The sequence below is a fragment of the Strix aluco genome, chromosome 20 (genome assembly GCF_031877795.1).
Source record: "Strix aluco isolate bStrAlu1 chromosome 20, bStrAlu1.hap1, whole genome shotgun sequence".
NCBI classification, from domain to species: Eukaryota; Metazoa; Chordata; class Aves; order Strigiformes; family Strigidae; genus Strix; species Strix aluco.
In genome coordinates, this window is record NC_133950.1 from 11414670 (window position 1) to 11437102 (window position 22433).

The window sequence follows — 22433 nt, forward strand, 5'->3', positions numbered from 1 at the left end:
TAGCTCAGAGCTCCCCAAGACCCAGACCCTAAAATGGTCCCGCACTGGATGTATTCAGATATCAGCCTCTTTTTGGTCTTCAGGGTGGGATATTTTTTGCAGTCATAAGCCCTGGAAGAGAGGCAGCAGTTGCCCAGATAAAAGCTTAATGACTTTTTTTCTATCTAATGTGAACTTTCATGAGATGAGAAGCATCTTTTTACATCTCCCCATTAGTACTGGGGTGGCCTTGGTTCTCTGCTGGTACTACCACAACTGCCCTACACAAGCAAGACAGACAAACCTGCATTTTGGTGGCCTGACATTTTATCAGCTCTCACCATAACTAATTCAAACCACACCAGATGTTTCAAGAAGCATTTTTGCCCCAAGAATTAGAGCTTTCCAGAAAGCCTGCACTCTTGATACCTCTCTAAACTACCCGATTGACAATGTTCACCCTGAGACTGAGCAAAGGGTCTAGACAGGTTGCAGACGTGCATGACACTTCCTTTAATTGATCCAAATAAGAGCCAAGGTGAAGATTTCTTGTTCTAGCAATGGGATCTAAACATCTCCCTGAATTCAGCTGCGCATCCTGCTGTGCTCTGGGGTATTTGGTTGAATTTCGTTAGCTTTGTTTGTGCTGTAAATTATAGGGAAACTTCAAGTGAAGAGCTAGGGGGCATTTTAGGAGAGAAGGGAAAAGAGCTGGGCAAGCGGAATGGAAAGGAGACACCAGAAAGTCTGAAAACACTGAAACCCTGCAAGGAGTTTACATGGCCAAAATCATATCTGGCATTGATAGATAACACTGCAAAGAGCCTCTCAGCCCTCCGCCCCAGCCCTTGTTCTGATGGGGTTATTTTTTTTTTGCCATGCTGTTGATTTTTAACCACAGTTTAAACCAACGAAGAAACCTGGTGACTTCCTGAAGCTAATTTACTTCTACAAGTTGGAGAGTTTTGACCAAGAAATGTGTTTTGCACCACCTTGATGTATTCCTCTTAAGTCCTGTCTAAGACTGTCCGATTAGCATATGTCAGTAATCATTTATCCCTGCTGCCTGTCAGCACAGAGCTGCTGCTGCGGCTAGTGTCAGGGAAAGAACATGACCGATCGCTGTTAAACAGATTGTGTAAGTCACACGAGATACTGGGGCAAGCCTCCTCTTTAGAGCTCCTCTCACCCCAGACCTTTCCATCACTATTCATTTTTCAGCCTGTGTTTTTCTTCATGCTTTCCCTTTTGTTTCATCCATGACTGTGGTTGGGTTCCTCCCCCAGCCACAGCTCTCAAACCTCTGAGTCTTTTCTTCCTCTTTGACTTTCTCCTTCCTCTCCTCTTCTCTTCCTTCCCAGAAGCAGCATCCAGGGGAGGAGGGACAGCTCATTTTGCACAGCCTCTGCAGATTTTCTGTATTTGTCCTTTCTCATTACATTAACCTGGAAGGTTTGCCTTTCCCCAGCTGCAGATCTAACAGGCACAGCCCATGTCAGAACTTGGATCAGGAAATTTGTTACTCAAGTTGAGTTTCAGTGCATGGTTTCCCCCATGGAAAAAAAGTTCTCTTGAACATCCATAAATGTTTACCCAGTTAAAAGTAGTAACAACCCAGAGAAAGTTGATAGTTCCCAACGACACTTAGTAGCCTCCAACCTTTGCTTTAACTATCTCTGTAAAGTTGGGTTCTACATAGGTAGTGGTGGAAGGGTCTTGAAAGGCAGTGGCCTAACTCTTCAACCAAACCCACAGACTCCAGCAGTCACTCTATCAATCCCTCCTTTACAAGGGTGAGAATAGAGAGCAGTGTTCCAGAGAGGTGAGGGAGCTTGTTCTTACAATGTTTCTGTCCTCGTGAAACCTTTCTCAGGCTTTTCCACGGTGGTAGATAACTACTTTATGGGTTTTTTTAAGTCTCAATGGCCTGGGGAGGCCAGCTGTTAGCACTGACCACTGTAGGCAGTTTACCAAAACACTGTCTTTAATCCATATAACACCCTCATCCTACTGCACAAAAAGCAGTATGAAAAGCAACCACAAAAATATCACTTTACAAAAACCTTTTAGCAGACTTGCATCTGCATATTATTTCCTACCAGCCTTCTCTGACATTGTCCTGCTCTGGCCATTACAGAAGGTACTCATAGGAACAGCTTCAAACTCTGGGCAAGAATATTCAGACTCCATTGTCCTGACCACAACCCCACTTTGGACTATTTTTCCATGTGACCTGAGGCTGGTGCAAGGTGTGGGGGTGTGACGTGTCCTCAAGCCGCTCATCCTTCGTGTCACAGTCACCCCCTGTCATGTGGCATGATGCCTTTCAGTCTGGCTCGTTTGGGGGCTGGGGGGAGCAATACAGAGCACCCAGCTACCAAGATGGTTGTGACCCAAAGCAGGAAACAGGAGGAAGATGAGATTTTTTTCCTTTAGACCCATAAAAATCAACAAGGAGGATTTTTCTATTCCCACCCTGATCCCTTAGAGAACTGCAGAAACTGGGTGTGGATGTCACTACTGGCTCTTAAACTGGACTTTCCATTCAGCCCCTGCAAGACTATCTCCTGGCACCATGCTACAGCTTGCAGAGGAAGTTTAAGAGAAGAAAACAAAGGAGCTTTGCCCTCCCCACTAATTGCCTTTGCTTGCTCCCTGCATTGACAGGGCTGCATGACATTATGTAGTCATTCAGTCAGTAAAGTATAGACAAATTGACTACATTTTCATCTGGATTTAGGTTTCAGCCCCACTGCTTTAGAATAATGGCCCACACTATTAAGCTAACCGGGTGATTTACAGGCTCTCCCACACCGGGTGATCGCTCCTGCTCCACGTCTCGCTCTGAAGGACCGACCTGGCATGTGGTCTCCTGGGCCCTCCAGCTCACTGAAGCAAACAGGTCACAGGGACCCAGTCCTGTCCTGATGGGCAGTTCATTAGGGAAAGTTGCTGAATTGAAGTATTTCATTATTAGTATTTTTTTTACAAAACCAAACACAAGTTAACTCCTTACTCACCTCAGCAAGACACTTCTACTGCCCTCCTCTTCCTCAGTCACCCGCCAAGGCAAATGGCTTCTGCCTTGCTCTGCCTGCAATGACATGATTCCTGAGCTCAGGTTTTGCCAACACAGCTGGGCCTGTGCACCAAGACTTTATATATTTGTAGATGCAGGACTACCTTCCCTGGGGGCTGTACCTCAGGCACCCAGCATGGACATAAATACTCCTGCCCACCATGTTCACGGGATGTGTCCTGTCCCAGCGTCACTCATCACTAGCATCATGCTGGCCCAGGCAGAATGGCATCCCTGGTGTCAACCAAACTCTGGAATGGGTGTTGCTGCCAAAATACAGCATCCCCACAGCCCTGTCTGTGCCAGCCCAGGGTGAGGCTCCAGCTTACCTCCATCCGAATATTTCACAGCCACAATCCATACCAGTAAGTCAATGCTGGCCATTCCGCAATAGATTCCCAGGGCTCTGACAAGTCAATCCAGAAGAATTCAGGTAGCAACACCTCACGCAGCAGTGATGTAGGACAGAATTCACCAATATGTCAAAATAGCTCCATGCACCACGTGTCACTGACACACACCAGGGTTTTTCCTTTGCTCATTAGAGAGTTCCAACTTGCGCAGATATTCAAGGTGGCTTTCCAAGGAGAATAGTCTTGTTTACTTGACCAAACAGGGGGAGGAAAGAAAATGCAGCAACTTTGGACAACACTTTTGTCAACATGCGCTGCCTTCCCGAGCAGATGAAACGAGCTGCACTCGATGCGCAATATGAATAAGCGATAAGCAATTGACGAGCAAGTGTTCGGGTACCTTGGCAAAAGACTTAATTTGCAACCTGGCACAAAATCAAAGGCTCTGTCAACGACTGAGCGGCTCTCCCGCGTATGCCTTGCGTTACCTGGGAAAGCTCTGTCAGGTAAATTTCCACTGAAAGTAATTAGAGGAATCCCCACTGTATAAACTTTGCAGCAAAATTCTGGGCTCCGGAATTTGATTCTCACCAGGGATCCGATATCTGCTCACAGCCTGATCCTTCATCAGAATTAACAGTTGAGGTTTAACACATACACACAAAAATGTTCCACATTTCTTTTTAATGCCTTACCTCTATTTTTGTCTAAAGAGCTGAACTGACAAACACAGCTCATGTAATCTTGCAACTGTTGTCTTGTCAGAAAAGCCATAGTCAGTCTCTGCTTAAATAACCTAGGCTTGATACGCACTGTGCACGGTGAGCTGGCTTTTCAGATACAGCATTTATCCTCCCAGGTTTGAGGGTAGCAAAACTTCATGGAGTTAAAGTGTTATAAAACTTGTCTCCTGGGGCCTAAATAGTGCTTAAAGAATAAAGCAATGAGTTCAAGAGCTTTCTGTCACCATGGTACCAGATCAAACCTCCCTTCAGCTAGGATTTTGGCTGACCAAAACTAAAAAAAAAAAGTGTCACCTGATGGCTGTTCATTCACCCTAGTGACATGAATCGGTGGGTCCCAGCCCCACAGTGACAATCCAAAGCAGCACCGCTGGCCCTCAGTGGTGGCCAGCCTACAATAATGCAAAAAAGAAAATACAACACCCCGCAGGGTTCCAAATGGGCAGCAGAGACCCAGCCATCCTGAGCATGATCCCTGCACGTCTCCACTGGGACCACAGCAGAGCTGTCACCTCCCACACCGCAGCCATTCTGTGACTAAACACAGGCTCCAGGCCCCAGTCACCATCACTACATTTTCTTGCAGATTCTGGAGGTTTTCTTGTTTTGCCTAATAGCTGAAGCTTCCAGCAATTCAATTGCTCAAATCACAGCCTTGCCCAGTATCCCTGTGCATGTGCCCTGGACACACTCAACCTCTCCATCACACACTAATGCTGCTCTGTCATGCTCAGCCCTTCCTCAGAAACGTGGTAACCCATCTGCCATCTCTGCCATCATCTCTGTCATTTTTATTGCTCTCCAACATCTCCCAACTGACACAAGAAAACCCCAGCCCTCCCTGTGCAGCCTTACAGCCTGGACCATCTCCAGGGCAGTCCCCACCTACATCCAAGCCCTGGTGTCCAAAGGCAGCACAAGCAACTGTTGGCAGCTAATGGCCACTGCGGTTATGGAGATATTCACCTGAGAAGGAACAGATTTGGGGTGCTTGCAGCCTCACAGCTTGCAGTAGAGTAAAACCACACATGCTGTGTTGGGTTACAGGTGAGCACCTACATTGCTTTCAGTGCTCCCTACTGTTTCATACACAAATTCGCAGAATTCCTTTTTAAATGGACTTGGGGTTTCGTTCATGGACTTATTCTGCCTTCTGCAGAGATGCTGTTCACCAACAGACAGCTCAGTTTGAAGTAAAACTCTTGCCTGGCATGAAAAGGGTCGGGATTCAGATCTCAGAAACGTGAAGTTGGTGTGAAAGCTGCCAGCTCTGGTCTGACCCCTGGACATCTGCCAAGGGGGGGCACATGTTAGGTTACAGCTCCAGTGGGTTAATTCTCCTTTATTCACTCTGTTAAACAGAGCAAGTGACCAGTGAACTCCAGAAAGCATCTGTGGCCCTTATTTTCAAGAAGGAAAAAAAAAAATCCCAAAGCCCCGTGGGGCGTTAAATACAGCAGCCAAAAATTGCTGAGCACTTTTTGAAATCTTCTTGGGTTTGAAGCAAATAAGGATCATTTACCCAGACCCCCTTGTCCTGCATTTCCCTATGTCCTTAGAAAAGTGGGGAGAGAAAAATCAACCCCATTCATTAAAATGGTTAAGCGTGCTACTGTCAGGAAAAGCCACAGTATTTGTAACCCTAATAATCCAGCATACACCTCCGAGCACAGCTCATCTTGGACAGAATAACGTCTGTTTTAAAAGTACCTGCCTCTCTCTAACTTGTCATGGCATTTGTTGACAACCCTATTGAAAGCCGCTCTCAATGCAGCTGTGAAGGATCTTTCAGCACCTCTTTCTCTTTCCTAGACAGTTTTTGAAAGGGAGGGGAGAAAAAAAAAAGCCATCAATACAGGGGGAAAAAGGCATCAGCAGCCAACATCAGCTGATGAAGCGCCTCACCTGGGCCCCCAGCACACCGCCTCCAATTAAATCAAAATGGTTTGTTTTTAATGGTCTTTTACACTGACAAGTGGGCTATCATTCCAGGCCTAGAGAGCTGTCAGGGAGCCGAGGCAAATCCTCCGTTGATAATGCCCAATGCTTCCAATTAGGAGCCGAGGCCGCTCCTGGCGCACTAACGATTCCCCAGCCTCCCCCAAGGCCCCTTCGGCGCTGGCTGTTTCGTCTTCCCTCTTCCTCCGCCGCAAATTACTGACACAAAACGGAGGCGCCCCGGTGCCTCCTCACCACGCCGGGCCCCGGCCCTGTTGGATTTAATGAGGCGATGGAAGTTTTTGCGGATCTTTCGCTAAATTCTTTTCTTGTTTGACAGCTGCTTGAGTGTTGACCTTATAAAAGATTTAGTGTTTCTCATTATTTTCTGTCAAGCTTTACAAGTGATAGCTTCACGGAAATCATTTGCATCTCGATGTGCGCGCGCGCGGGTTTTGTCTGTACGGGGATGCTCGGCGCGGCGTGCGTCAGTGTGTACACCCTATCCCTCTCCGTATTGTGGATTTTATCCCCTACTCCCCCCCACCCCTGAAAAAAAAAAATCTACAAACATGGCACTGTTTTGTGTTGTTTTGAGAAAAAAAACAGGAGAGGACTTAAAAGACCCAGGATTTGTTAGACTCCTGTAAATAAGGGAGGTTTTGAAAAAGGAAAAGAGATTGGTTTCCTGTAAAGAGAGCTCAAGAAAGTGTTTTGTCACCCACTAAAAGAATTCGATCAAATGGATGATGGAAAAACTAGGCTGAGTCTAGGGGCAGCTTTGTTGTTAAAGTGAAAAATCGTACAAGGCTGGGAAGCTGCCTTTGAGCAGGCGCCAGAGCCAGGCAGGTGCTGGGAGGAATGGGTACAGCCACATCTCCCTGCAGCCAAGCGTGGACCCTTCCAGGGCAGGAGAGCCTGGTGCTGCTTATGCCTTACATCAGCCCTTGTCACAGGTTCTTTCTCAACACCTTCTACAAATCATCACAAACCATTTAATCCAGCTATATTAATTAAAACTTCCCCCCAGAAACTAAACTTACTGACCACCCAAGGGTGCTCACAGTCCTCAGCAGCTACAGCACACACACCCCAGCACCCACCTCGTCATCGACAAGCCCAACGCCAACACCACCCACAAAACCCTGGTCAGTCTCTGGGGTACATGCTCTGCTGCTGCCAGGGGAGCTCTGCCTTCCCTGTACCAGCTTAGCCTTTCTGCATCTCACATCAAGTTATTAGTCCTGTATTAACATCCTGCTTCTGCTTGCAACACACATGTGGTGGTACTAATGCTTGACAAACAATCATTTACAGGCCTCCGATTTAAAACATTATCATAACTGGGAAACCTAAATGAAAATAACCCCCAAATACATATTTAAGGATGAAGAGCGATAAGGATTTTTTTATTGCCCCTCTAATTCTTTGAAGCAAGCACTGACATGACACATCCCAGTTGCAAGTATCCTGCAGGTTTTAATTTGTCAATAACAAATGCAAGAAACAACAGCAAAACATTGCTTCTAATCTGCAGCTGAAAACCATTGCAGCTCCATCATCCTGCAAGAAAAACCACCAAGGCTTGTGCCTACAAACTATATTCCTGTCCTGCTACAGCCAATGCTCCAAATCCATGACTCAGACAAAATCCTGGCATAACAGTCTGTACCCACATCGGAGTAATGGTAAAGATCATCAGCTCTCTCTAGAGGAAGTACCTTTGGGTTCATCATTTAAAATGTGAATTACAAGAATCAGAGATGAGGATTCATCACTGGCAGTGACTTCTCAACACCAGTCTCTGTCATAATAAGACCTTTGACCCAAGGACACCCTTATCTTGACTCTAATCTAATTACTGGCCCTCATTATGAGAGGGTTTCTCATTTTTTAAAATAGCACTTGTCCCCTGTCCTACACCTGGTGCTTCCCACTTACTCATGCTGAGGGCAAAAGCTGGCATCCCTCAACTTTGTCAAGGCTCTGCTAATTTTAATTACTACCAGTTGTGGCTCAGTGTGACATTTCTCACCTGGGAGCTTTGTACCAAGACTAAAGTGAATGAACTGCTGTTTCCTCCCCTGCAGCTTCAGCCCAATCCCAGGCAGAAATTTCCCTCTGCCCAGTTCCCAGCAGTGGTGGGCAGTGAACACGAAGGCAGAGGCACATTCAAGAGAAGCAGCTCAGCTGTCCTTACCTGCAGGCACTGGATTTTTCTAACAATCCCAGCTCTGAAGGAAAAACTCCTGCATCTTTAATGGGAGACTGGAGTTGGCTCAGCTGGGGATTGTCCCTGCCAGCTCCCAGGGGCTACCCACCTACTATAGCAGCCCTTGTTTCTGCCTCCCCCACCTTTCCCTCCCGAAGAGGGCTTATGTCACTGCTGCTGCTTGTGAAAAAGCAAAAACATCCAGAAACAACTGTCTGAAGTTAGGCACTCAAATGCATATTTAAGTACCTGAACGCCTTCCTCCAGAGAGGGGGAATAGCTAAATATGCTTTGTTTGTCTTGATTAATGAGATCACTAGCAAGCTTTTCAGGGCAGAGACTGCTGTGTATTTTTACATATGCAAAACCCGACATCCAACCAGCCTGAGCAGGGTGGGGGAAGCGGGAGGCAGCTCCGCACATCCCCACAAGGCAGACGTATGGCACAAGGAATTGTGTTGGGGCAGGTAAAGCCCGTGGCCCCCCATGGGAAACCAGCTTCGTAGATGAAGACACTCACACATCTCAGTAACTCTGCATCTACTGTAGAGCTTTGCTGCATGCAGCTGTGTGTAAACCCCCCGCTCACCCCAAAAGGCCCTGGGACCTTTCTCCCCCAGATGACTTCCCCTTTGTTTATTTGTCATGGGTATTTGTTCACACCCCCACCCCCCCCTCCAAGCTGCTTCCTGGGGAGAGGCTGCTTGTCTGTTTGTTGGGGAGGTCATGTAAGAATCCCTGACCCCAACAGGGCCTTCTGAGCCCATCCTGCCCCCCTCATTGAAGCACGCAAGTCCTGTGCTGTAGAAAACAAGTTGCATTTATTTCAGGGTCCATTTTAAGGCATGCCAGCATTTGAAAACATCAGACAACCAACACACCATAGCAAGACTACAGGATCTTGTTGCTAGAGCAAAATAAGAATCTCCTGAAGTCAATCAGAAAACCAGTCCTCATTTTAAACAGGTTAAGTGTTTAACTTCGGTTGGAGCAACATCTCCTAAACAGGCAAAAACCCTTGTGCTAATCTGCAGTCTCTTCCCTGCTTGTGCTACAACCTATTTTCTTTGGCTGGCTGCTCCCTGTAACCAATCGTCTATCTGCTCCTTTCCTTATAGGTTGGGCCTCATCTCAGTACTTTTCCAGACCGTGACGCTCGTAAAAAGGCGTTCAGTGCCTCCTATTGAGAAGTGCCTGCGAGAGTGGTCCCCTTCCCCAGAGCATCTCTGCAGCAAGGGCTGAAGCGCTGTGCTGGGCACCACAGCCCCTAGACCCTGCCATAGCCACAGGCAATGGGCTTTCTCTCTCTTTTTAAAGAGTTATGCAAATGCAGATATAGCCAAATAAATCATAAATACGAGAGGAATGATTGTCTCAGCCTGTTCACTGCTTCATGTCAGATGCACACCACCTTACTCAGTCTGATCACCACAGTTCTAATCGTGCTCAAGGTAACAACACTCCCAGCAGGAACAGGGCAGTGTTCGCACCAGTACAGCCCCAGAGGGAAAGCAGAACAGTCTCCTTCACTGTCTGTTCTGAACACATGTATTAAATGCAACCATCTCCCAGGCGATGTCAGGTCTATAATATCTCATAATCCATCAGTCCTTCTCATTTCTTTGCCAAGTAAACTTCCCATCACCACCTGATGCCACAAAGCCCTTACCTGTGTGAAGGCATCCATACACCTGCTTTAGGGGCTCTGCCAAGCTGAGGCCTCACCACAGAGCAATGCCACCACTTGAAGATGGCTCCAGCCAGTCCCACGCTTACCCTCGAAGAGCTGCTGGCACCTGGTGTCCCTCAGGGCTGAGCCTCTCCAAGCAGCTGCTGAACAAACTCAAACTGCACCAGCACCAACTCAACATCACAGCACCCAAACCCAGCTTGGTCACCAACAGGTGACACCAGAGGCTCAGACAGGTACCGACACATTTAAAATCCATCTCCAACCAACAGGGCATTTCACCTTAAGAAAATACCGCTTGCTGATAACCATGATTAACTGTGCATCTCCAAGATTGCTAGAGGAATAATTAATTACTCCTATGTAGTCAGCCTCTCAATCTACTGTTTTATCTCCAATTGTACCAGGTCATATTTAAGTCCAGTTTTCAGATTTCATGTTCATCATCCTGTTGGCGCTTGGAGAGCTCAGGTGTGTTCACCCTGGGATAGCCTGGGCACCACAGGGCCATGCTCCAGGAGATGGGATCTGCTGTCCTGGGCAGCCCCAGCTCAAGAAGGGGCCAGTAACAAGCACTGCAGAGTGGGTGGATGTGCCCAGCATGACTTTGCCCCACACACCTCAGCACCGGGGCTAGTCCAGCCTTTCTACATAGACCCACCAGCACATGAAGAAGCTATTCTGAGCCCTCCCAGGGCTCATTCCCCATCAGATTTTCAATCAAACTTTTAAACCCAAACCTCAAAGAGCAGAATCCTTCATAACACTCAACTGCATTGCTCAGGACACAAGAACAAAGCAAACTGCAGGGGCAGCTTTTCTTACCCCTGCCAGGACAAGGAAGGCTCCACAGCAGCTGCTCTGGCACTTCCCACATCCCCTCCTTAGGAGCAGCTTGTGCCTCAACCTGCCCTTTATATAAGGAAGCAGTGGTAGCAAACTCCACCCTGCCCACACCTGAGCTGAGGGAGGAAAGGAATCACCTGGTATGTGGTTCCCTCTTTTTAGTGCAGGCCTCTAAATAAAACCCATCTAAAATAACTAGGGGGATAACAGTAGGGTCTGCCATGCTGGCAGGGGTGGATTATAGCCGGAGACCTTTCCCACCTCCCCAGAGAGGGAGGAAGCCGGGCCTTAAATGACTTTTGCTAAAAATGACACTGTTCACGAGTGTGTGAGAAACCCAGGCACGAGGTTTGCCCGGCTGCTTGGTGGGAGCCACATCCAGCTCTTGCTCCAGCCACAGCATCGGTGTCTGCCTGCAGCAACTGCTCAGGTCCTTGGGGTGTGCGGGGTGGGGGGGGAAGGAAACATCTCCAGCCAATCCCGCATAGGCTGGAAAAGCGCTGGCAAACAAACACGGCATGAACCAAGCCCATGCAGATTCGGGACAGGCCCAAGAAGCCACCAAAGAGACCAGAACCCCAAAAAGCAACAGCCGAGTCAAACGAAGTGTGTTCAGGAGGAGACACCACTCAGTGGGGCTTGTAGCCAACAGCCCCGCTGTGCCCCGAAATCCTGAGCAGGGTCGTGCCCCGAAACATCCCGAATCTTACAGCTCGGACGGGCTGTCCGGCGGGAGCACGGGGCACCCACTCCCCGCTGCATCAGCACCCACCTGCACCCCGTGTGGGGCCGGGCACCCCCCCGGCCGGCCCCGCCGTGGGGGCGAGGGATGGAGCCGCTTGTCTCCCGTCCCCCCGAAGTGCCACCTCGAACTCGTCCCCACGGCGGCTCCCGCTCCCCACCGCCCCCAGCCCGTGGCGAAGCTCACGGGGAGGGGGCCACAACCAAGCCACAAGCGGGGCGGCCCCCTCCTCTCCCCCCTGCCCCGGCCGTGCCGGGGTCCCGACCCCCCCCGCAGCCTCGGCCGCCGGACGCTCCTTGTCCTGCAGTGACACCCACTGGTACAGGGGATTTTAACGCTGCTGCAGGTTCCCCACCGCCGGGCCCCGCTCCTCCCCGCCACTGCGATCCTCCGGCTGACTCTCCCCCCGCTTTTCTGCCGTTTCCCCCCACCCCCCGAGCCTCTCTGCCCTTCTCTCTCTCATGAAGATACATTCGTTTCGTTACCGGAGCATCCCACCGAAGCCTGTCGCTGCTGAGCATCTCTCTGCGCCTGCCTGGGCACGGCCTTTCCGAGCACCCAGCTTGGGTTCAGAGAGAAATTCAGTACAACTGAGCCTCCGGGGATCTTCCTGCCTAAGCCAGACCCTTCCAGGATACTGGCCTGTGCACCGCCAGCAGATACTTCTGGACTAACTCTTGCTACAGCTCAGCAGCCGCAGCCCTCCAGCCCCTGTCCCGGCTGTGGAGGTGCCCCCCAGCCCTGTCAGAGCTCTCCCCACACCCCAAACCTCTAGGAACGCTGGGGGACAGCTCTGCCCCATGGCTCCAGGGCCAAACCTCACTGGGCATTGGTGCCAGGAGAGCATGAAGCACCCGGTGAGGTGGGATGCACAGCAGCTCCCAAAACTGTCAGAGTCCTAGAGCCAACCCCAGCGTGCGACTGGGGCTTGTGAGGAGGTGACTGGAAACACAGCTAGCATCGGGGGTCTGCTCTTGTTTGGTGCATGCCTGTGTATTTGTGAACAGGAACGGTCTAGAAAATGAGGTTTAAGGGCAGACAGACACAGAGGAAAGGCAGTGTATGCTGCTCAGAGTCTGTACCCAGGAATTCCTACCTGTGTTGGGAGCCACAGGGAAATCATTTGGACCCCTCTTGTCCAGTGTCCAGTGATGTAGTGGGGGACACCACATGTGAGCAGAATGGGGCATGTTTCTGCCTTGGGAAGTCTAGTTTTGAAACAACTTAGTAATAATAATATTAATAATTCATAATAATTAATGTCAGCCACACTGACATTAAAACATGAGTAGCAAGTGCATCTGTAGCTGCTGGGAGCCCCATCCCCAGGGCCTTGGCTGGGGGTGGCACAACTTAGTGTCTGCTCAGGGATGAAGATTGGGCCCCACATACACACCTACCCCCCAAAATCTTGCACAGCATCAGAGTGGGCTGTTTGAAGGCAGGCACTTTGTTCAAGGGAAGGAACTACAGCAGCAGACCCACCAGCCCAAACCTGTCCCTGCATGGCTGATCCAAATCCTGATTCCAATCCCACTTCCAGCCCTGCTCCCTCTTCTAGTCCCATTCCTGGTCCCAAACACAACCTCAGTGCTGGTCCCGATCCCAGTGCCAACCTCCATCCCAAATGGGGTCTACTGGTTGGGGAGGGAGGCTGCCAGAGCCCGGGAGCCAACACAGTCACACAGCAAAGAGCTGGGAAACCCCATCGGAGTCTCTGCCCCATTTCTCACTGGGACCAGTTCCTGCACATCTGTTGCTCTGGTCCAGCCCAAAGTCACGCTTGGCCCGACCCCGTCTGGGGGGACGGATGCTGCAAAACCGACCCCCGGCAGACCAGGACCCTTCAGCCTGGCTCCCAGTCCCTGGCACTGGGACAGCACCTCCGTGCTGGGATCCTTCACCCAGGGACCCCCCAAGCCAGTTGCACCCGCAGGGTGGGGGCAGGCTGGGACCGGGTCTGATGCTGATTTTGTCCCTGGCCTTCTCCTCTTATAAGACTCTTTTGTTCCACTGCCCCGATCCCAGCCGGCCCGAGCCTGCAGGGCCGAGGGCAGGAGGTGCTGGGGGCCCTGCCTGCGCCGCTGCCCGACAGCTGGCAGCCGGGCTTCCCGGGGGTGGTGGGGGGGGCTCTCCCCTCCTTGATCGCCTCCAAGCTGCCGGCCAAGGGCGGCTTTGGAAGAAGGACAAGATGCAGCTGCCTGGGCGGGAAGGTGGGGAACAGAAGAAATCGAGTATTTGAGAAATAACCAGCGACGTCGCTTTAAAGTGGCGCAGCTTCCCGCACCCGGGTGTGGACATTTTCCTCATCTCCGTGGCGAAGGGTCTGCCCCCAGGAAAAGCCCCTAAATAAACCCTCGAGGAGGCAGGAGCCAGGCTGACCGGGAGAAGGTGGGAGTCCTGCGTGAGCCGGTCCCCCTGAGATCAGCAGCAGCAAAACCCCCCGACGGGGCGGGAGGGAGGAAACTTGGTGTCTCCGGGAGAAACGGGCAGGCGGCGGGCAGGGCGGGCAGCCCGGGCTGAGGCCATCGCGGTTTTATTTAAACCGGGGTTGACGGCAGGAAAAAATCCACCCTGAGCGTGGTCCCTTCCCAGTTGCACCAGTAGGTACCGCCGCTGGGCGCTGGGAGAGGAGAAGAGCGGCGATGCCCGGTCCCCGCCGCGCTGCGAGGGGGAGGCGGCTGCCCGGTGCCCCCGCGGCTGCTGGCGCTGAACCTCTCCGCTCGGTCACAACCGATTTCGAAGGGATTTAACGAAATTCGCAACTCCGAGGCTCACCTCGGGCTCAGAGCAGTCGCCTCTGCGCTGGGGCTTTAGGGAGGTTTTCCGTGCTTTTTCCTTTTCTTTTTTTCTTTTTTTCTTTTTTTTTTTTTTTTTTTTTAATTTTAACGCCCAGCGAAACTTTCCCTGCTTGGGAGGGACCGGCAGATCGGCTAATCGCGGGGAAAGGCGAGCAGAAAGCAGCAACCCCGCGACATCCCCCCCCTCCCTCCCCCCCCGGCGGCTAATCACCCCATTACGAGCCCCATCAGTGGGATAATGACAGCAAAAGAGGGCGGAAACCGCCCGGAAAGCGCGGGGAACCGGCCGGCAATTAATTTCCGTTAATCAAGCTGCAAGGTGTCGCCGCCGGGGAGTGACATCCCCCAAAACGCCTCGCGGCCAATGGGCGCGTTCACACGGGGAGGGGGACCGGGGTCCCCGAGCCGGAGTGGCACAAGTTCATTTTTTCCTCCCTATTTTCCCCCCCTTTCTCCCCCCCCCCCCCCCCCCGCCCCCCACCCGCGGAGGGCGCGGCGATCCCGCCGCTGTCCGAGGTGCTGAAGGCTCCGCAGGCTCCGGAGTGACTCCGGCGTCCGGCCGCTGTCCGAGGTGCTGAAGAAGCTCCTTAGCTCCGGAGTGACTCCGGTTCCCCCCACCACCCCCCTCCCGGCGCTGTCCGAGGTGCTGGCGGGGAAGGGGGGCGCCTCGGCGGCCCGACGGCTGGCCACCCCCTCCGCCCTCCCCTCGCCCTTCCCCATTGATTTCTGGATCATTAAGTGGTTAAGGCGCTGCCAAGCCTCACTATCGATCGCTGCCTCCCCACCTCCGGCTGGGAGCCCCCGCGCTGCCCCCCAGCCGCGGCTCCGGGCAAGGGTGGGGTGGCTGGGAAAGGGGCTGGGACCCCGGGTGAGGTTGGGGTCCGTCCCCCCGCCACCCCCTTCGCGGCCAAAGTTTGACTCTGCCTCCCTCTCCCCCCCTCTTCTGTCTGTCTGTCTGTGAGTGCAGCTGGGCGCGATGCTGAAGACGGAGCAGCCCTGGATCTAACGCGCGGCGCCTCGGAGAGCCTTGCAGCGATTGTTGCCCGGAACCCAGGCTGAACTTTGCTCTTTTATTTTTTTATTTTTTATTTTTACCTTTTTTTTTTTCCTTTTGCCTTCCCCCCCCCCCCCCCCCCCTCCTGTTATTGTTAATTATCATTATCAAACCGCTTCCGCCGCGCCCTCCCCGCCAATGCCCGTGTGAGCGCCGGCACTTCGCGGGGGCCATGGAGGGCTCCACCGGGTTTGGGATCGACTCCATCCTCTCCCACCGAGCCGGCAGCCCGGCTGTGCCCAAGGGGGAACCGCTGGTGGGCGACGGCCGGTCCCCGCTGGAGCTGAGCCCCCGCTCGGAGGGCAGCAGCGGGTGCCCCTCGCCCCGCTCACCGGGCCGCGAGTGCCTGGAGGCGGCGGGGCCGCGGCCGGGCCTGGATGCGCATCTCCAGCCGGGGCAGGTCTCGGCTCCCTCCCAGTCCCGGACCGTCACGTCCTCCTTCCTCATCAGAGACATCCTGGCCGACTGCAAGCCCCTGGCCGCCTGCGCCCCTTACTCCAGCACCAATGGACCTCACGGCGGGCAGGAGCCGGCGGGCAGGATCCCCACCAAGCCCGGCGAGGACTTTAGGGAGAAAATGGAAAAAAACACCAGCAGCTCTTCCTCGGACTCGGAGTACAAAGGTAAGAGCCGCTCACCCCGTTGGGCTTCGCACGGCGGCCTGGACCCCAACGCCTCCGGCGGCCCCGCAGCCTCCCGGTGCGCCGGGAGCCGGCCGCGGCGCGCCCCGGGGATGGGGAGGGTCGTGGCACCGGTCGCCCCCGAAATGACCGCGGGGTCGGCAGCAACTTGGGAAAACTTGGAGGGATGCCGGGGCTCGGTGAGTGTTCGGCCCGGTGGAAGGGGTTGAGGCAATCGGCGCTTCGCCGAAGGCGCCCGGGGGATCCGCAGGGCTGTTCTCCGCGGGGAAGATTAGGCTGTTTCATTCCTACCCGCGGGGAACGGGGAGAGGAGAACCGGGGGCGGATTTCTGTCTGGGGGAAAAAAGAAAAAAAAAAAAAAAAGAAAGAAAACAATAACAAAATAATCACAGTTTTGCCGGGTATTTCTCCCGCTCCGGTGAGAAATGAACAAGAAAGTCGGCGGGGTTGTATTCGATTTGTATTATTTCTATTATTATTTTGGAGATGGTTTAAAAACGAACACGACAGACAGGGAGCCCCTGGCCGCATCCACAGCACCGGCGGGGAGTGGGGCTGGATGCGGCCACTGCTCGCCCCGGGCCTGGGGTTCCGGCCTCCCGGGCCCCTCGCAGCCCCTTCCCGGCCTCCCCCTGCGGCAGCCGGGGCGGGGGGTGCACGGGAACAGCACGGGGGGGGGGGAGTTGAGGTCGGTCCTCGCTCCCCGGAGCAATTTATCCCGGGTGTCTTCGCCCATCCCGCCCCCATCACCCCTGAAAAAACTTTCACCCGTGGAAAATTGTTTGCCGGGTGTTTGCGAGGTGGAAGGCGAGGGTGGGGGCAGAAAAGGGGAGGCGATGGCTCCTGATGGGGCTGCTGGATTTTCAGGGGGCTGGCAGGAAAGGGGGGGACGGGCCGAGCCCCCGGCCCGGCTGCAAATGCACCCTCGGTCCTCCCGGAGCCGCTGCCATGAAATCCGGTTCATAGAAATAAAAAATATTCCCCCAAAAGAGCCTCCAAACGCGGCGGGAGGCTCAGGGCATAGCGGGGGGATTTTCGCCCCGAAGGAAGGACGGAGCCCGGGGTCGGTGCCGGGGCTGGAAGTGACCCGGCAGAAAGGCTGGGATCGGCCCCGCCGCTCTGCAGGGCCGGGATCGAAAACAGCCGCGATTCCCACCTTGGCGTTTTGTTTTCGCCTCCTACATCCCCCCCCCGCCCCCCCCCCCCCCCCCCCCCGCCCCCGAATTCCTTCAGCTTTTCTCCCCTAAATCGCCGAGACGCGAAAAAAGCGAGGGAGGAGGAGAAGAAACGCGGGTTTTCCGCATCCCCTTAAGCCGGCCGAGCCCGGGCTGGGGGGGCCGGTTTGGGGTGGGGGCCGGTACCCCAGCTGCCCTCGGCTCCTCGCCTGCCCCTGCGACGGGGCAGCCACGGCCACGGTAAAAACGCCGCGTAAATGGGGAAAAAAATTTACTTAAATGGGGGGGTGGGGAAACGCACCGCTTAAATCGGGGGAAAAACACCACTTAAATGGGAGAAAAACACAGCTTAAATGGGGAGGAAACCACAGTTTAAATGAGGGGGAAAACACCGTTTCAACGGGGTAGCGGGTGCAGGTCTCCGCTCTCAACGCGATCCTTTTTTGCTGCTTTGTAAAACGGCATTTCCTGGGGCAAAACGTCCCTGATTTACCCCGCAAAGGGGCTGCGGGGTCGGGCCTAACCCGCGGCGGCGGCGGCAGGATTTGGCCCATGCCTAAATACCGAAAAAAACATAATATATATATTTTTATATATATATTTTTTTTTTTTTTTTTAAGCTAGGAATAGCCGGGGGAGAGAGCCGGAGCCGGCCGGGGAAGCCGCCGCCGAGCGCAGCCCTTTGGCGAGCAGGAACTTTTTAGGAGCCGAGGATCAGCCGGGGGGGGGGGGGGGGATTTACCTTCCCCGGGGTGCGGGAGGCCGGACCCGGTTTTCCTCCGCGAAAAAACTCCGCACAAACTTTCAGGCCTTTCCCAGAGGGGAGCGGGACCGGGACCGGGACCCCCCTCCCCACCCACTCCCCCGCCCTGCACGGTCTGGATCCGGCCCCTTCCCGGGCGGTGCCGGGGCTTTTCCCGGGAACCGGAGCCGGGTCTCGGTGTTTTAAGGCTAGTCCCCAGCTCGGGCTCTAACTGCTCGGCCAGAGCCGGGATTTCTGGTTGAAGGGTTTCGCTCCCCGGTGGCTCAATTAACTGGATTATTGTCTTCCTACAGAGGGAAATCAGCTCGCGTTCGGCCTCAGCCCTGTCCTGCTAACCCCCGCCACCAGCAAATTTAACATAAACCCCGGAAAAAAAACCCAAACGCCGCCGATTTGTATAAACTGAGCCTTTTTGCTACGTAATCTCCTCCAGGAGGTTGGGGAAGGCGAGCACAAACAGGGAATTTTTTTTTCCCTCCGTTCCTTTTTTTTTTTTTTCTTTTTTTCCCTGCTCGGAAATTTTCCCGTCACCTACTAACATTTCACGGCGTAAATTCCCTCGTCGGTCCGCCGGTGCGTATGTACCGACCGCGCTAACGAACCGCCGCCAGCCCGTCTCATTCGGCATTTTTTTAAGATAAATAACAGCATGGGCACGGGCTTACGGAGTCCCTTCCCCAGTATTTCGTTTGTGCGCCCTGGAGAAGGGAGGTTTGTTTTCAGCATCGCCGGGAGGTCGGAGTGGGGGGGGGGGGAAGCAGTACCACCCCAGCGACTTTCCGCTCCAAAAATGTGGGCTCGGAATTGTCATTTTGGGTTGGTTTGGGTTTAAAAAAAAAAAAAAAAGGAGAAAAAAAAAAGAAAGGAAAGGGGAAAAAATATCCAAGCATCGAGAAAGCCGTTGTGTTTTGGGGAATAAACCCAGTGCAGGGTCCTGCCCCGTGAGATATGGGGCAGGGGGAGATGCGGGGGGTTTCTGGGCAGGAGGGCGGCGGGGCCCGACGCTCCGGCCCCGCTCCCGGGCCCTGGGGACGGGGAAAGGCCGGGCCCGGCTCGGGGACCCCCCCGAGCCCCCCGTGGGCAGCCGGGGTTAGAACTGACGGGGCTGCAGAGCAAATGTGCCGCGGGCCCGGCTCGGTACCTCCGCCGGGTTATGGCTGCAGTGGGTTACCCCCCTCTTTTGAGGGGATTTCCCTTTCCTTCCCGCCCTGACCTGGCCTCTCTTCCTCCCTCCTGGCTCAGTGAAAGAAGAAGGGGACCGAGAGATCTCCAGCTCCCGGGACAGCCCCCCGGTGCGGCTGAAAAAGCCGCGCAAAGCCCGCACCGCCTTCACCGACCATCAGCTGGCCCAGCTGGAGCGCAGCTTCGAGAGGCAAAAATACCTGAGCGTGCAGGACAGGATGGAGCTGGCCGCCTCCCTCAACCTCACCGACACGCAGGTGAAAACGTGGTACCAGAACAGAAGGTAAAAAATGCACCGTTCCCTCCTGCCCACAGCGCCGGGGTCCCATCCTGCCCCTCTCCCCGGCCCCGCACCCCCAAACCCGGCAGGGCTTTTGCACCCACAACCACCCCGGCCCTCCTGGCACCAGGAGAGGGGCGGTGTCATGTGTGTGTCCCCCTCCCCGGGGGCCTTTTACCCCAAAGTAAGGGGGAGAAAAGTGATGCCGAGGCAGGGCAGGTTTGGGGCTCGGGGGAGGGGGGCGATCCGTGCCCCCAGCCCTGACAAGGCGGGGAGACAGGACCGGGCTTCCAGCTAAACACAACAGCATAACACATCGGCCCATTAATAATAGATACCAATTACTGCTTTGGGCATCAATAATTAACACCCCTTACAGTAATTACACAATTATTATTATGATGAATAATTTACTGGTGGAAATAGGTTTAGCGCTTCAGCGACAAATCTGTAAAAGGGCTGGAGACGTGTGATGGCTTCAGTGGCTTTATCCGGACACCCCTGTCGGCGCTTCCCCAGCCCCGACCACGAAACGAGGGACCCCCGGCTGCAGCCCCCACCCCTCCCTCACCCCAGGCTTTAACCCTCCCCCCCTCATTTCCAGTCCCGCTTCGCCATCTGCAAAGATCCGCGACTTACCAACACGTCGGGAATTTGGGGGAGTTTAGGGGCGCCGGGGGCTGTGACTTCACCCCCTCTTCTCCCTAAATCCCTCCCGCAAGGACACGCCGGAGCGGGACCGGTGCCCCCAGCCCCGTTCCCCGGCCAGCCCGGCCCGGTCGGCGGCCCCGACGTGGCGAGAGCCCCGGTCCGGGGCTTCTCCGTGAGATCCGGCACAGACACACACACACATGTGTATATGTATGTATATGTATGTACACATACCTATACCTAGATGTACGGATATATGCATATATATAAAAATCTACATGCATGTATGTATATATACACACACATAAATATATATATATATGCCGCAAACGAATGCCCCGGGACGCTGCCCCACGCGTGTCCCCCCGCGGGGCTCCCGCAGCTGCTCGAGCGGCCCGGCCCGGCCCCGGCAGCCCCGGCCCGGGAGGGGGGTCCCGGAGCCGCGGGGCCGGAGCATCGTGGCGGCGGCAGCGTCCCGGCTCAGCGACGGGGCTGCCGGGGCGAGGGGCCCCCGTGGCTGCCACACGCGAGATGCAGTTCGCAATTCACAATCTGGGATTTGCCCCCCAGGAAGGGACGGAAATGTTGGTCACGATTTCTAGCGCAGGGATTTTCACCCTGCCAGCGGATCCCAGCCCGGCTGCGGCTCCGGTGCCGCCGGGGAGGCTCCGTGGCGCTCACACCGGGCTGCCGCGGCGGGCCGCGGGGAGAGAAACCCCCTCGCCCCGTTAATGGGATCTACGTCCCCCCGCACGGGGCTGGTCCCCCCCCAGTCCCAGCCCAGCCCAGCCCAGCCCGGCCCAGCCCGGCCGTACAGGGGGACACTGGCCCCGGGGGCCAGCGACGGGGCGAGGGGATGCGCAAGGAGAGCGGAGCCCGGGGAAAGCGGGTGTGCGAAGGGTAAAAAGAGCCCGGGAGCGGCTTTTGGAGCATCCCTCCCTCCTTGACCCCTTCTCTCAACTTGTCCCCCCCCAGGACCAAGTGGAAAAGGCAGACGGCGGTGGGCCTGGAGCTGCTGGCCGAGGCTGGCAACTACTCAGCCCTCCAGAGGATGTTCCCCTCGCCCTACTTCTACCCGCAGAGTTTGGTCTCCAACCTGGACCCCGGCGCCGCTCTCTACCTGTACCGCGGCCCCAGCGCGCCCCCCCCCGCCCTACAGAGACCCTTGGTGCCCCGCATCCTCATCCACGGACTGCAGGGCGGCAGCGAGCCCCCCCCGCCCCTGCCCCCGCTGCCCGGCGTCCTGCCCCGGGCCGCGCAGCCCCGGTGAGCCCCGGCCGCCCGGGCAGCCCCACCGGGCTGGGGGGGGGGCTGGAGGGGGCCACCCCACCTCTGGGGCCGCGAGCAAGCGACAGACTCCCGCTCATCCCCAAATATATAAATATATATATATAAATGAGACCGAACTCCCCCCTCCCCCCGTCTTTTTTTAAATATATATAAAGAATGCAAGAAGCAAGGGCAGGTTTGGAGGGACGGAGAGCCGGCAGAGCTGCCCCCCCCCCCCCCCCCCCGCGGGGCACTCTCCGCCTTACCCCCTTGTGCCCCCGAAGGGCAGCGGGGCCGTTGCTGTCCCGTGCGTGTTCCCCCCCCACCAAGCCTGGGACGGCGCCGGCAGCACGGGCAGCTCCGGGGGGGGCTTTGCCTTTCCGCCCCCTCCCCAGGAACTGCCGGGGGGGGTGTCGAGCCATCCCTGCCCCGGACGGCTCCGGGGAGCCCCGTCCCCGCCTTCCCCGGCTCCCCGACCGCGGGGCACGGGTCCCGCCGCCGGGAAGGGCCGTTGAGGGGGGGTGTGTGTCCGGACCGCCGGCCCCCGCCCGCCGCAGCGAGACTTTGGGACGTCCGTAACTTAAAAAAAAAAATTAAAAAAAGAAAAGAAAAAAAAAAGCGCGGCGAAATGTAAATACGGTGCGCAAAATGTATATGAATTATTTATTTGTGAACCCTGAGGGCGTATTTGTGTAAGTGATTCTTGTCAGTCTGTATCCCGGGGCCGGCCCGGCCGGGGCGGGGGGCGCGGGGGGGGCTCGGGGCGCCGCGGCCGCTCCCGCTCCCCCCCCCTCCCCCCCCCCTTTTTTAAATGTGGAAATAAAACTTCTTTACAAACAAACGGGTCTCGCCTCCGCCGGCCCTTTCTTCCCCTCCTGCTTGTTTGCTCTGGCGGATCAGCCGCCGCCGAGGGAAAGGGAAAAGCAAAGAGGAGTTTTCCCACCTCCCATCGCAGGGGGAGCCCCCCCTCCCCGGGACTCGGCTCCCCCCCGGGGGTCGCCCCCCCGCCCCGGTCCGGCCCCAGTGCCGGCATGC

At 55.1% G+C, this 22433-nt stretch overlaps 2 protein-coding genes across 4 annotated transcripts in view; both read left to right on the forward strand.

The window, feature by feature from the left end:
- Positions 1–9670, forward strand: part of CFAP77 (cilia and flagella associated protein 77) — a 61480-nt gene extending 51810 nt beyond the window's left edge. For both annotated transcript variants that reach the window (XM_074846261.1, XM_074846263.1), the window contains exon 6: positions 9423–9670. In XM_074846261.1, the coding sequence (XP_074702362.1) occupies positions 9423–9491 (69 nt within the window). In that variant the 3' untranslated portion in view covers positions 9492–9670. The remainder of the gene's footprint in view (positions 1–9422) is intronic.
- Positions 9671–13782: 4112 nt separating this feature from the next.
- BARHL1 (BarH like homeobox 1) lies at positions 13783–22243 on the forward strand. Of its 2 annotated transcripts, none has more exons than XM_074846471.1 (4): positions 13783–13973; positions 15351–16060; positions 19259–19481; positions 21105–22243. In XM_074846471.1, exons 2-4 carry the CDS (start codon positions 15610–15612, stop codon positions 21397–21399), a joined length of 969 nt encoding a protein of 322 aa, XP_074702572.1. In that variant the 5' UTR covers positions 13783–13973; positions 15351–15609; the 3' UTR covers positions 21400–22243. The 2 variants fall into 2 exon arrangements, with proteins under 2 accessions (XP_074702572.1, XP_074702573.1); XM_074846472.1 differs by lacking the exon at positions 13783–13973 and adding an exon at positions 14872–14954.
- Positions 22244–22433: the final 190 nt, after the last annotated feature.

Bases quoted from the DNA above. Each gene is read 5' to 3' on its own strand.
- BARHL1 (XM_074846471.1), top strand. From the start codon at position 15,610: ATGGAGGGCTCCACCGGGTTTGGGATCGACTCCATCCTCTCCCACCGA. The intron at 16,061-19,258 runs GTAAGAGCCGCT...CTCCTGGCTCAG, and splicing joins CTCGGACTCGGAGTACAAAG to TGAAAGAAGAAGGGGACCGA. The intron at 19,482-21,104 runs GTAAAAAATGCA...GTCCCCCCCCAG, and splicing joins ACGTGGTACCAGAACAGAAG to GACCAAGTGGAAAAGGCAGA.